The 14,598-nt window shown below is 45.8% G+C and overlaps 1 protein-coding gene across 3 annotated transcripts; it reads right to left on the bottom strand.

Annotated features, from left to right (window-relative positions):
- Positions 1 to 674: 674 nt before the first annotated feature.
- NCLN (nicalin) lies at positions 675 to 14,290 on the bottom strand. 3 transcript variants are annotated; one of them, XM_086477395.1, is made up of 16 exons: positions 14,110 to 14,290; positions 11,047 to 11,237; positions 10,685 to 10,829; positions 9,954 to 10,048; positions 9,661 to 9,741; positions 9,353 to 9,456; positions 8,824 to 8,912; positions 8,506 to 8,645; positions 7,897 to 8,075; positions 7,594 to 7,681; positions 7,458 to 7,496; positions 7,182 to 7,345; positions 6,494 to 6,547; positions 6,329 to 6,407; positions 4,863 to 4,962; positions 675 to 1,399 (listed from the first exon to the last, which is right to left on the bottom strand). In XM_086477395.1, exons 1-15 carry the CDS (start codon positions 14,288 to 14,290, stop codon positions 4,903 to 4,905), a joined length of 1,689 nt encoding a protein of 562 aa, XP_086333521.1. In that variant the 3' UTR covers positions 675 to 1,399; positions 4,863 to 4,902. The 3 variants fall into 3 exon arrangements, with proteins under 3 accessions (XP_086333521.1, XP_009945420.2, XP_086333522.1); XM_009947118.2 differs by lacking the exon at positions 675 to 1,399 and having other exon boundaries at positions 4,442 to 4,962; XM_086477396.1 differs by lacking the exon at positions 675 to 1,399 and having other exon boundaries at positions 4,442 to 4,962; positions 7,182 to 7,342.
- Between the last annotated feature and the right edge of the window lie 308 nt (positions 14,291 to 14,598).

The following is a 14,598-nucleotide window of genomic DNA, read 5'->3' as shown; positions in this document are numbered from 1 at the left end:
CCAAGGAGGGCCCCTGAGATACTCGGCCGTTAGGAGGAGGCAGAAGGAAAGTACAACCTCTGTCTTTCCCCTTCTGTAGTGTTTAGGGCAGTTTCCCACTCTGCAGCTCCAACAGCTGTGGTTTGTAAGCCCTGGACTGACTCGTGCTCAGGGAGCAGATCTCTTGCAGTGTTTATAATTTGAATGAACAAATAGTTTGTAAGTGTTCAAAAGTCATTTGGTACCAACAGAGGCACAACAATCGACCTCTAGCACACACTGTGTTGGCTTCTCAGGTAGCCAGTTTTTCACAATATTGAAGCTGTCTTGCATGGAGACTTTCATTGCTTCAAACGGGCATGAACCCTTTGAATAAATGGGAATTTGCTCACCTCAAGGTGCTGGAATCTTGCTCAGGGTCTGTAAATGTTTTCTGTCATACTGTTTTACTTTTGCTTACATAGAAGGGATGATGTAAGCTCTCAAACACATGCATTTTCTCCCTTTTTTTCAGGGGGTCTACTCCTTGAAATAATGCAAGGAGAGTCCAGGGTTTTGAGCTTCCAGCAGCAAATAGTTCTCCAACAAATCTGTTCAAACCTACTCACTTGGTTTATTTTTCCAAGGGAAAAAGGGACAAACAAATAAGGAAATGAAAAATGTTAAAATACTTAAATATTATTACATTAGTCAGAAAAAAAATGTAAATCAACTGCATTGAATTTTCTATTAGCTTTTAAATATTCACCTCAATATACATTTGTTCTTTAGGACACACAAGAGATAAATAATTGAGTTAACATTGCTAGATAAATCAACTTTTTTTCCTGAGCTGCAAGTATTCCAGATATTGAAGCTCTGCTAACCAATAACTACAAATGGAAACTAAACGGATCAAAGTAAGCAAGCAGGAGCCCACACTTGGGTACCCAGAGGCCCAGTTTACCGAGACGTATAGTAGCGCCCCCATCATTTCAGATCGGTAAGTCCAGACTGAATGGCTCTTAAATGTAAAACCCAACTTGGCCACAAGGTGCAAGAGAAGCTCGGTATTTTGGCTTGTGGTATGAACATGAGACAGCATGATTTAAAAGAAACAAACAAATAAACAAAAAAAAACCCCAAAAGCAAGCCCCACAACAATTTTGGGTATCTGTGGTATTGAACGTCTAAATAGATTGTGGTGACTGCCACAGGCAGTGGGCTACCTACTTTCATTTTGGCTTCAGGGTCCTTCCTCTTAGCGCTGAGTACAAGGGTGGAGTTCATATTGCACAGCATACTTATTTCATAACGATGAACCACCCTCTCTTATTTGGGAGATCAGCTACAACAGTCCAAACTACTTGTGTACAATCCCCATTAATGCCTGTGTGGGTGGGAGTGGACAGAAGGAACAAACAGCTTCAGCACTTAAACCCTGTTGGAAAACCAGATTTTTGTGAGCTGCAGACTTTGACAACACCAGGACAACAGGTAAAGCCAGACAGATAACAAAGAAAATTGTTTTATGGCTAGAAACATCAACTTGTGTGTATGTGGACAGTTGCTTTCCATGCTTCTTCCTTCCAGGCCAGGCCAACTCCTGCTAAAAAGGACAGGTAGAAATAGGGGCAACAAGCATCAGCTACATAGAGCTCTTCTGCAATGTTATGGAGAACTTTTATTTTACCAGAACCACTACCGGATTTCCTGCCTTCACATGTTGCATTGGTGACAGTACTGATTAGATTATGCTGCAGCACCATTTTTCTTCTTTTTTCAAAACCTAACAGAATAGCAGGGTCTATTTACAAGCTTCTCTGTCAGCTTCCTGAAGGAAACAGCAATGTGGGAACCAAGTTCACTCCCAGGATGGGCACTCTGTTCCAGCAATGAGAAAGTCGGAATCTGACTATCTCAGATTGGAGTATATAGTGTTTCATTGCACATGCACTTTGATCAAAAGCATAAACCCTTCTCTGTAGTAAGAACTACTTTCTATGGCAGCTAGCTCATGATACACAAAATGCATCCATATTATAGGAGAAATTATCCTTGTGTGGGAGAGAGTGATGTACTATCCCAATTGCCCTTCAGGTTTCTTAACTCTCCTCATTTACCTCTATCCACCTTCCCTTTAGAGAGCTGCCACTGACTGCCAGCACTGCATCAGGAGTGTTAGCAGCTGAGGCCACAAGGAGCTGAAGTGTTTGCTTTAATGCCTCGACTTTGACAGGGACACAGCTGCAATCACGCTGGGTTGCCTTGGTGGAAGTTTTTGACTCTGAACTTTGAGCTTCTCATCTGGAAGAATGAAGGTGGACAGTCTCCACAGCAAAGAAGAATGCTCCGGGCCTGTTCTGTTCTCTTTTGCCCACTACTTGCAAATTCTATATGCATCATGTCAAGCTGCAGCAGGATTACTAATAATGTGGGTTTTTTCTATTATTCCTCAGTGAAGTAAAAGTTTCATTAAGCTTGGTTAAATAATCTGCTGGATCAGGGGGAACACCCCCTCTCCAAGTGTAACACACTAGGAATGTATGATGCAGCTGAAGGCCTCTGAAACCACTTCCAGATATTCAGAACCTACAGAGAAGTTCTTCAGATAGCCACTGTGCCATGCATGTTCTGAACCTACAGTCCAGAGCACGCATGTTCCGACAGCATAGTAGTCTCAGAGCATAAAAGCCAGCAAAAAACAATCAAGGCTCATCTTCCAGCCACTCCAGCAGTTTCTGAACTCCTTATAAATTCATTTGGCAGAGGAGTGTCACAAACACTTCATGCATGCAGAGACTTATTTTAAATAAGCACTCAAAAGATCAGAAAAAGGCAAGTTTCTCCACAGGGCTCATCTTTCAGGAGTGCTTGGTACCATGCCACCTGCTGATATTACCGTGAGCCACTGACATCAGCAGGCTCTCCTGGAAAAGACCCTTTAAAGAACAAGTTGCGACACATTTACAGTAGCAGAAAGCACACATCACGGGTTAAGGGTACTCCAAGAAGAGACTACAGTGAAACTGAGAGGGATGGAAATCAGTGCTTTGGTCCCCATCCAAAGGACAAGGACAGTGACTAGCCACAATGACCCCTTTTCTAACAAGCGCACACGCAGCAGCTGTAGCGCAGACAAGGATGCACAGCTTAAATTTTTCCTTGCATACAAAAAAAGGGTACACCTTCATTCAAACCCACAAGAGCTTTTCAGCCCCTATAAAAGATGCTATTTTAAATACAAGTAGTCATTTTTTAAAAAAGGTAGTCACCATGGCCTATGAAGAGCCCTCGTGTGCATAGAAGAAGTTACAGAAAGGACTCCAACATTGCTGAGTGGCACGACAGCAGTATTCAATCAGGACATCTTCTAGAACAGCAACTAGCCTCGGACTTGTAGTCAGTATCTTGATATATTTTCCAGAAGAACTTGAGGGTAAACAAAGTGCAACTCTGCTAAGAAAGGGCATTCAGCTCTCGCATTCAGCTCTCACCAGAAAGTGGTGACAAGTATCCTGATTACCTTGGATGGTGGAATTCAGAAAAGACTTAAACTTAAGATGATGACAATGCCTGAGCAACTGGTTAGCTGGCCCTCCTGATTTTTGCACAGCACTGGCAACTATTTTTGGCAACTATATAACTCTCTCCATCCAGAAGCATCAGCAAACTAAAAATAAGGCTTGCTCAAGGATAAAAGTAATAGAAAGCGTGTGTTCCAAGATACACTCTCTTAGGTACAGGCTTAGAAACAGTCATGTTTAAAATGACATCCCTAAAACTTCATTTGCTGTTTTGTTTCGCTTTTTAATGGCTAAGTGACCTGCCTCCCTTCATACAAACTAGAGACAGCACGTGAAAGGACAGCAGCAAGCACTTAATGAACTTGCTCTTATATGCAGGCCAGGAACAGTGTTTCCAGAAATAACAGAGCTGAAAAATGTGCATTGAGACCCTGAGATGCAGGTGAACATGGGAAAACACCCCAAAAGCCAGAACCCATCTGGAAGCGAAAACTGAGGAAATGAAGATTGAAGGGATTACAGACCAGAGTTCGGCAGAACTGAGCTGCTCTTGCTATTCATATAACAAGCCTGTTTAAATAAATGGAACAGCACAGAATACGATCCTGCAGCAGCTGGGATTGTAGAACACCCCTTAAAACCAAGCAAGAGTTTGGCACAGAGTGGCGGCAGCCACAAACTCTTCAAGGACCGTAAGCTTTAAGAGAAATCAAGTACACAGCAAAATGCATCCTCCCATAGAGACAGGAGAGATCCTGTCCTGGTAAGAACCCTAATGCAAGGAACCCGTTTCAACAATCTTTCCTCGTTCTGTCAATAACAGTCAAGATCCTTTATAGTGCACCTCCTGAAAGGGAACGAGTTATTGCACAGTCTAAACAAAATGCAAGAGGATGCTTGCTGCAGACACCTTCCTAAAGCCAGGCAGTGAACTTAAAGAGGTGCCATAAGAAAACTTGCTACTAGTATTCTCTTTAATTTGCATGTGCACTTTTTTTTCTTTTAATCAACTGTTCTGAGTCCTTGTTTGCTGGGCAGAGATAACATGTCACTTTACTCTGTAGTTTCAGTTTCCAAGTTGGCTGTATGGCACATGTGTCCGTGAAGTTGCTGGACTTGGTTTTACACTCAATAGAAGCTGCTCAGAATCAGCTGCTCAGTGTTTAAACTACTGAAGTCTCTGAGCCTCTCCCTCACCAAAAAAACAAAGGAAAACAGACATGGTGTGAGTCAGGGAAAGAAGGTGAAGAAAAGCACTGAAAAGGTGCACAAGGGTTAACATTTCATTTTCTTTCTGCCTTCCTCCCCTCTACAGAGTAGCGGAGACAGAGAAACAGCAGGATTCAATGGAAAGCAGAAGGTTCCTGATGGGCTCACCGATGGCTCAGTGCTGCTGTGTGGGTGATGACTCATTGCTTCACTGTTGCTTGGTTTTAAGGGATAATCTCTGTATCATCTTGTAAAGGAGACCAAAGTGCTGGAAACAGAAGGAAAATAAGTAAACTTGAGTCCTTATGAATTCTAATAAAATGACTGTGTTCTACACAGAGGGAAAACTTACTAGAAGGCTTAAAACAATACTAATGTGCAAACGCAGTACCTTGTTTAGATCATCCACTAGCACTCTCATCCTGAACATACAGTGGGACTTGGTGAATTAGGAGGAATTATTACAATGAAGCCAGTTACTTGAGGTCGTACAGAAAGTGATGGCTTCCAGAAGTGTTTGTGCAGGCCTGCATCTTCTCCATTGTGAAGATGCAAAAACTTGTTAAAGATTTTACTTTTTTAGTGCAATTCTCTTCCTTCTGAAGGGGAGGAGAAACCTTCAGATTTCAACACATGCATGATAGTGATTGCTACAGAAACACTGCTGCTAGCAGTTTCAGCAATGTAAAAATGAACCATGTGAACACAGATTCCCAGTAGTTCAACATCCTTTAACTGGATCTTCCCTTTCATCATTTCACCACTGACTTAGAAATTCACTTAATTCCTCTTTTTGATTAATTGCATTTTGATCTGATAACAGCTGCTTTGGATATTTGACAGATATAAGATGATCCCGGCTTCAAATAATTTGTAATGACAAACGTAATAAAGATAGCTGACAGAAATCAAAGTATATGTTTTCCCTCCTGTTTATGTCAGTACATCGGATTTTTAAATGCTTGTTGTTTCCCCAAACAAATAATAAAACATAACATAATAACATCAATAGCTCAAAATTTAGATTGACCTAAAATGCTTCCTTTTCATTCATGTTCCTCAGAGAACTCAGCCAGGATCAGAAGCCTAGCTCACAAGTGGCTTTGTTAACACCTAAACAAAATCACTAAATTTAAGCTGGCTGGCCAAGGCATAGGGTATCATGTTTCCAGGAGTATGGACACCAGATGTATTTATGGTTTCACTGAAAACAAAAACAAAAAACAAAAAACAAAACAGAAACCCTGAAGATGCATTTCTAAGCTGCATTCCAAGTTCAGACACTAGAAGGACCTCCTGAAATTCCTAACTTACTACAAGCTGCAAACCTTTAACATTACAGCAGATTTTAGTTACCTTGAGAAGTTTCAGTCTGAAGCTGTTACAGAGCCAAAACAGCTAAACAAGTGTATGTCCTTGACCAAGAGAAGGAGCTGTGTAAAACAGTTTGCAAGAGATTGCCTTCAGCACAGCCAACTGTGATACTCAAAAACAAACACATCACAACAGCCAGCCATTTGGATTACTACTTTTAGAGTGTTCCAACTTTGGTGCTGGAACTGTGTGAGCACCAATTCCTGTAGCTAACATGATTTACGAGGAAAATAATACCTCTCCTACTTCTCTTCTCTTACCTGCACTGCAACATAGGCAACACCAAGGTAGGCTGCGATACAGACAGCCAGAAGCAGGTCAAAGATTGCTGGCTTGACCCTGCAATAAAGAAAGAACACATGAAACTGCTACAGCAGCTGTCAAGAGTGAGACAATAGCCCAACATGTCCATTGGGATTCCATACCTGTATGCATTCATCACCTGTTTCAGCTGGTCATAGAAAACAAACTCAGGGTCCCTGTGAAAAGAAGAAATTCTTCAGGTTGTATTAAACTTCTTGATGCTGCAGTAAGGACAGCCCAGACCTCTGTTCCTAGACTTCATCAAACCAGAGACAGGTCAAGATGACCACCTTGCATACCAGTTTTGAACTGATTTTAGTTGTCAAGGCTTTCTTTTCCTATACTCAGAAGTGTAAGGATACAATTCGGAACACATGCTGTTCAGTTGTCTCAGAAAGAGGCACCTGGAAGATGCCTCACTGGAGTCAATAAGCTGTTTCAACCCAAGCAGGTTAGACAGGACGGAAGCTGTCTTTTCGCCATTAATGAAAGCTTTCTACGGGACCTTGGTCTTCTCCTGCATTCAGAGACAAGCAGCACTCAGACTGGGAAGGATGGAACCAAAATAGTGAAAAGACAAGCTCTTCAGACAGAGGGAGCTGCTGGGACTTGTTACTGTGCTGTGAGGAGCAGTAAAGAGCTTTCTCTGGGAGAAGAAAGCATGAACCAAAACTGACAGGAGAGCAGAAAAGAGCAATCACTTCCAGCTACATGCCAAGAAGGCAGAAAAGCTGCAGCGCAGAGACAAAATTAATTGGAGGGGGAAGCCAGTTTGCATGCCCTGGCTGGTTCTTTCATCTCTTTTCTTACCGTTTGTCTGCCTTTACATGATGCTGTTTGACATCCTTCAGGTAGCGACTCATATAATATTCTAAGGTGTTGAGGAAGGTGCTGTCTTTATCAATCAGCTGGGCAGCCCTGGGCTGACTGCTCAGCCAGTCCATCACTGATTCTAGCTGCTCCTGCTGGATCTGCTGCAGAAAAATACCACCAAAGAAAGCGAGTCAACCACACATATGCTGAGACCAGACCTCTCTCCCAGACTCTTCTTTCTTCCCACAGGTTACAAAAATGCACTGTGCTCACCATCTGATCTGTGAAGATCTGCAGATCTGCAGGTGCTCCCTGCAAGGCAAAAAAAAAATCCCCCAGGCTATCGGCGAGAGCAAGCGTGCTTGGGCAGGCCAATTCTGGCTAGCACTGCACGATGGGCAGCTCTTACCTTGTCCGTTAGGTTGTAGATGACCCTTGTCAAAGCCTCAGCAATGATCCTAGTATTCCTGGTTAGTGCCTTAGTGTCTATTCGTGCCCTAAAGCAAAAGAGGGGTTTATGGACTTGTCAATGGGATCAGCTTCCTCTAGAAACCACCCTTTTTCACTGCATCGAGCATAAGCCTGAATCCAGAGCCCAATTCTCAGTGTTTTTTCACCCATCCTCTGACCATCAGAACACCACAAGCAGTCATGAGGCCCATGTGTGGTTACAGGCTGGATTTCAACAGCAGCCTTCCTTAAGGCCTCTAACCTCCTATCCATGATGCTGTTACGCAGGCTGTCCCGGTGGCTCTCCAGATGGGAGACGGTGAACGCTGGCAAGCGTCGGATTGCAAAACGCTCATGCTCCCATGCCAGCATGTCCTCAGCCAAGTTTATCTTCTTGTGCACCATGGAAAACTTCACCTCTGGGAACTGGCTGGCAACAACCTGAGGGAAAGGACAAGCCATCCAGGGTGTCATGCTGCCCACCACATAGTGCCATCTCACACTGCCCAGTCCACCTAGACCCTTTTTTTTTTTTGTGTTCCAGAAGGTAAATACCCTTCCACCTTAAGTAAGGTGCAGTTGCTGCCTTTAAAAAGCTGGTTTAATGTCAAAAAAGTGGTTTTGATGTCACTACAGGGTAGCTTTTGCAAGCAACAAGCCATAACGAAGTGCAGTAGAAAATGATCTAGTCTGCTTCATTTGGGACTGTGGCATGAAGATTTGTCTGCACTTCAAATCAAATGACCGTAAACAATACATGAAATATGTCAATGGCAACCCTTTCTTCACATCTTCCTTCCTTCCTCTCTTGGAGAGCTGCAGCTCCTCACCATAAGTCTCAAGTTCCATCTACTTAAAATCTTTCCATTACCATCTCCAGTTCTCTCAGAAATGCGTGCTGCAAGGTCCCCTCCTTGGGAGGCTTCGAGACATGGAGATGAAGGCTATTGCCTCGGCCCAGGGTATCAAGGCAGAGAACAAATGCTACATTGTCCTGCAGCAGGCTGGAATCTGGAACAGAAAAATCCAAACCTTTATTGCCGCGCTTTGTGCTGGCATTTCCATTCAAAAAAAGCAAGGCCCATGCAAGGAGATTCCCACAGGAGGGCTGACATACTAGACACTTAACACAATCGTACTAACAGAGGCCTTGCCACAGAACATGCTGGAATGCCAGCCTCTTTCTCACCGGTGTGGTCCAAATTGTCTTCCAGCCACCGCTTGGTTCCTTGATAATTAAACTTGCCACCTCCAGATGCAAAGAACAGCAAGTTATACCTGCCCATCAAAGAAGCCAGAAAAGTGTTAGCATGCTACACTCCATGGCTACAGAACTCCCTTCCTCAGCCTTGGAGGAGTGGTGAAATCGCAACAGCTAGCATCTGACATTCAAGGCAAACTGTTCATTAACAAACTCTTCCTACATGCCACATACTAAGGTAATGGCAGGATGGGGTAAAAGGGGGGAGTTCCCATTGCTCAAGGATGGAATCGGCTTTCCACATCATTCCCTCCACCTGTCCTCAACCTTGAGCAGAGCTACAGCAAAGAAACCAAAGGAAGGAGCTTGGTCATTAACAGCAGCTGTACTCAGAGGGAAACAAAACAGACCAAAGGAAGTAAGGGACTGCTTGTAACACTCTACAGATCTGGAGCAAAGGCCCTTCTTACCTGATCTCAGCTACACACATGCAACCAAGACTAGGGCAGTTTCTTACCCAGCATGGGTACGTCTGTAGGTGTAGAGCCGGGAAAACAGCCTGGCTAGTTCCAGCAGCACTGAGATACCACTGCCATTGGAGTCAGCACCATGTGACAGCCACTGCAGGATGAAGTGGGACAGAGATGAGGTGACAATACTACACTTATTCTCACGTACCAGAACAGCCTTCAAGACAGCACACCACCATGCTCTGCTTATAACTTCCCCAAGTCTTTTAAGGCCAAGAAAAAAAAACAGAGGGGCAGAGGCCACATGGGGGAAAAAAGACAGGAAGACACAGACAAGAACAGAAAGAATACTCACTGGAGCCACTCCAAAAGAATCATAGTGGGCAACTATCACAACAGTGGGCAGGTCTTCTCCACCCAGCCCTGTTAGCCTTCCCTGTAAAGAGATCAGTGTCACTCAGCACCGCCTCTTGTGTGCCTGGACAAAGACAGCCTGACTTTTACATGCGTATCAAGTCTACAGTGGCCTCAGTTCCGAGGATACTTACCTGGCCGAGACTCCCCATATTAGGCCAAATGTCTGACGAAATCCCAATAACAGAAGGCATCCCCATCAATGTTGCCAGTTTGAACCTATATACAACTCACCTCCACGCTGGGTATGAGCCAGTCATTGATGGCTTTGCTTTGAGCCCCGCTGGTCACCATCTGGAAGCCATTGGCAGTTGCTGTGTGCAGCAGAACTAGAACAACAACAAAAAAGTACACCTGGGTAAGTTTCATCCCTTTATTTCCCTGGCTAACTGAGCTTTGGAGAGACCAGCTTTAAACTGTTCAAGCCCTCTCACTTGTTGCTTCTGTTTACGCATTGGCATGGAATCCTGGTGACCAGGCATTTTCATTCTGTCATTAAATCCCAGTATTTTTAGCTGGCTAAAATAAAAACTTTTCTCCAGCAGTCCTAAAGTTATTCATGAGCAGCGGGTCAGTAAGATAGTAAAGTTATTTGCAGGAGAATACATGGAAGCACTGAACTGGCTTGTGGTCAGACAAAAAGCTTCAGATTCCACCAATACACTGCATTAACTTAACATCGCCAATCTTGATTTTAACCTGAGTTTTGCTTTCTAATCTTACTTGCAACAGTGTGAAGCTGAGACCTCAACTCCATGCAACAGTATTTCCAAATATAGTCAAGAAATACTCTCTTTTACACTATGTTTTTCTTCCATTAAATCTCAAAGCACTTTAACACAGATGGAATAAACATGAAGGCAACAGGACACTGGTTTGTGGTGCGTATGACACAGCAGACTGTTCCCAGAGTTGGGATCAGGCCTGTCTTCCTCTAAACCTTTCCCCCACTTATTAGAACTCGCCTTCTGCAGCCGAGGCAGAACCCTGCGATGCAGAAGCAGCCCGCGTTTGTTCATAGATAGACAGCAGCTCTTCATCTTCCACTGCAAAGTAGACTGGCACAATGGTTTCCATAGCAAGCATTTCCGGCTCTATCTCCATGAATTGCTGAGGATTCAAGTGAAACACAAACTTAGCATCTGCTAAACATGCCAGAGGGCAGAAAAAAATTACCAACCAAAGCAGAGAAAGTAAGTTTTGAAATTAGAATATGATGTTGTGTATTACAACAGGAGCTTTCAGTCCTGCAGCAAACCAAGCCTCTCTCCCTCTCAAATACATCTCCCATTAGAAAAGAAAGGGAACATTTTTGGGGGTTTTTTACCCTTACAACATCCTGTGGGACAGAAGAGATAGACCGCGGCAAGATGATCACCACAGCCCCAGCTGACTGGCGAAGAGCCTTCTGGTACTGCTCGTAAGAGAAATCCACCAGCCGCATCATGACGCAGCGGCGGCTCAGGACGTCCGCTTCTACAGTGCGGGCTTCTGTGTTAAGCACTGCGCTCCTGGTGCCTGTTGAGGAGAGGACAGCAAGAGGTTCTGCAAGTGATTGCATCACATGCCCTTCGCTTGAGCCTAGCCCCTTCTCAGAACAGTCTTGGTGACAGTCTGATGAACTTTAGAGCAGCCGGGACCTGCAGAAAGCTAAGCTTGTCTCTTCCCCCTCGTCCAAGACAGAACAGAGATCTCTGCTTCTTCCTTGTATCTGTCAGAGCAACATCTGTGCAGCCATGTCCTGCCAGGCTCCCCTAATTCCAGCACTACACAGCCTCAACCACCTTCCAGTCTTCTTCCCCATCACAACCACACAGGCTAGCTGTTTGCTCACCTCACCTAACACCTGCAGACAGCAATACAGCTGGAGAAAGCCTGGCCTCTTTCTATGCAGCCTACTGCATCCTCCAGCTGTAGGATCATGCCTGCAAGCAGAGGATGCAAGCTGTGCAGAACCCCTTTCTGAAAGGACACAAGGCTACCCAATGTCCATCCAAAGGGCTGTAGTAGCTCACCCACTGGGATGTTTCTGTGGCCAAGAAAATGACAAATGAGCAGGCTGCTTCTAACTGCTCGCTTTCTCCTACTCTCAGTTTCAGCATACCAAACCCCAGACATGAAAATGCAATCCTTTGGTAGAACAGCAGTCTGGAGGTTTGCCAGCAGCTCCAGCATTCTCCAAGACAGGACCACAAGGACATCTTGTATCAACAGAGACATTCAAATCCACCTTACAGTTTGTAATGCTCCAAATTCAATTTCTTCTTCTGTAAATCTGGCACCTACATTGAAGACTTCATCACACTGGGTTCCCATGCAGCCAGGGAAGGACCAAGGTGCTCCAGAAGGATTTCAGCCTATGCCAAATTGCTGAAGGCTCGATTTAAACGCGGCTGAAGGCTCGATTTAAACCTGGCTTAACTTATCTCTAACATTAGTTTGGTCTCATCAAAGGTCAAGTCACCTAAACAAGAAAAATCTGTACTTCCACTGCAGTACCAGGGAGGGCCACACACCCAGACATGGAGTTAACACATGATCTGAATTCTCCACATAGAGCTCCTATGCTGTATGACAAACAGGTATTAACAGCAGTCCACTCTCCCCCTCCGCCCCGATCAGAGAAAAACAATCCATAATGAGGGTAATCCCTCCATCATTCCCAAAACAATGATGTGCAAAAATAGCAAAGTGTGGATCCAGAGTTCTGCTTCCTGCACAACCCTCTGACATCTAAGCAGAGCAGACCCAACAGTATTTTCTGACAGCACAGCAAGACAAGCTGGTTTTCTGTACTTTCTCTACAGGTAACTGTTTAATAATCATTAATTTACAATCTAAAGAACATTATTCTAACAGGATTAGAGGAAGTCCAAGTTTGTTCTTAAATTGCTCTATGACTGACGTCGACAAACAACTCTTCTCCCTCCTGTAAGAACAGGCTCAGCAGCAATCTCTATTCAGTCTTTTTGGAAAAGCATATGAGAATCCAGAACAACAAACAGCTTTTATCCTGAAGGACATCTGGCCTGAGAACACACATGGAGCAGGAACATCAGCTACCCAAGGAACAAATAAACACACAAGCCACTAAGCTAAAAGGCTCCAGAAAACAAAACAACACAAAAAGTTAATTGCAAGCACCTTAAAAAAAGTGTATAGCTTTTCAAGAGTTATTCCAAAATACATTGTGAGCACTTGGCTAGAGAACACTCAGGCAACCAAAGTCAAAGCCAGCTGAAACACATGCCTGCTGCCCTCATTAAGTCTGCCAACAGATTTAGCACCACATAAGAAAACAGATAGCTTAACATCCCCCACAAGAGAGCCTACCACAGATCTAGTGAGGTTCGCAATAACAGAGGTCTCAAGATGTGGGCACATTTTGAAAAACTGTGATGGAAGAGCGAAGAAATAATTTCACATATTCAGAAGCCACCAGTAGCGCCTGTAGTATTTACAAAGCGCGCATAGCTGGCATTTCATAACTTCTACTGGTGTTTGATCTTATGACGACCTGAAAGATCTGGAGACCGAGTCTCATGGACAGTGCAGAATGTGGGGCTGTACTGCCAGACTGTTGACATAAGTCTGAAAATGAGGCCACAAAACAGACGGAAGAGTCACTCATGGACAGAACACATGCCCTGGTCTGGAATAAAATATCTATGGAAGACTTGGAAACAACACTTGATTCTGAGCTAGCAAGTATAGGGAGGGAGTGGAGGTGCTGAGGGTTTACATCAATGATTCACAGAACAGGTTGTGTTTCTGATTCAAAGAAAGGTGTTGCACAATCGGCAGCTTGGAAGCAACAGAACAGAGGAACTGTAGGTCAACTGTAACATAAAGGAAGAACTGTAAAAGAAAGGACTCTCAAACGGAGACACTGGAGCAACAGACACTGTTGAGACTGAAGAGCAAAGAAGAATCAACCTGTCAACAGAGGAGTCAAAGGCAAGAGAACAAAACTGTGCTCACAATAAAGTTCCCCAGTAGGCAAGAGGCCTGCAGCTGGACTATTTGAAACACAAGTTCAGCCCACAGATAGGAGCCTACAAGGACACAGCAGGGTCCGTGGCCACCTCTAAGTCACCACGTGGGAGCTCTCGGCACCCTCCTGCTCGTGCTGAGACTGGGCGGTAACACGCAGGCTGACAGTGTCCGCCTGCGGCCTCACAAGGCCCTCCGAGCTCTCCTGCAGCCTCCCCTGGGCTGGGTCGCCCTCCCCGGGCCGCCTGCGGCTTCGCGGCCTTCCCTGGGCTCCTCCCCGGGGTCGGGGCTGTTCCCAGGGCTCCATCGGCCCTGAAGGGAGCCGCTGCCAGGATTCGCCCTCCCAGAGGACCGAGGCCTGGCGCAGACCGCCCGGCGGGGCCGCGCAGTCTCTCACCGTAGGGCTGCCCGCCCAGCTCGTACTGCTGCATGCGGTAGACCGTGAACTCGTGGGCAGCCTCGGCGGCGGGCGGCGGGCCCAGGAGCAGAAGCACGGCGGGCACGAAGAGCAGGAAGCTGAGCGGCAGGCATGAGGCCTTCAGCACGGACTCCAGCACCTCGCCCGCTTCCTCCAGCATCGCCGCGGCCCCGGCCCTGCCGCTGCGGCCTGCTCCACCGGCACGCACGACGCGGCAAGGCACGCACGGCCGGCGCCCCCCACGGGCTGCCGGGAGCTGTGGTTCGCGCGCCGCCGCAAGGGGCGCTGGGAGCTGTAGTCTCGGCAGCGGCGAGCGCCCCCCGGGAGGGCGGCGCCTTCCCGCGCACTCCCTCGCTCTGCGGCCGTGGGAGCTGCGGGCAGGACCCGCGGAGCCGCGTCACGCGCGTCGCCGAACAGCGGCGGCGAAGGGGCTCGGTGCCAGCGCGTGCGCGGGGCGCAGAGCAGCAC

Source organism: Leptosomus discolor, chromosome 24 (assembly GCF_034619465.1).
Source record: "Leptosomus discolor isolate bLepDis1 chromosome 24, bLepDis1.hap2, whole genome shotgun sequence".
Lineage (NCBI taxonomy): Eukaryota > Metazoa > Chordata > Aves > Leptosomiformes > Leptosomidae > Leptosomus > Leptosomus discolor.
Note: the sequence above shows the minus strand (reverse complement) of the source record. Positions and strands in the feature narration are given on the sequence as shown.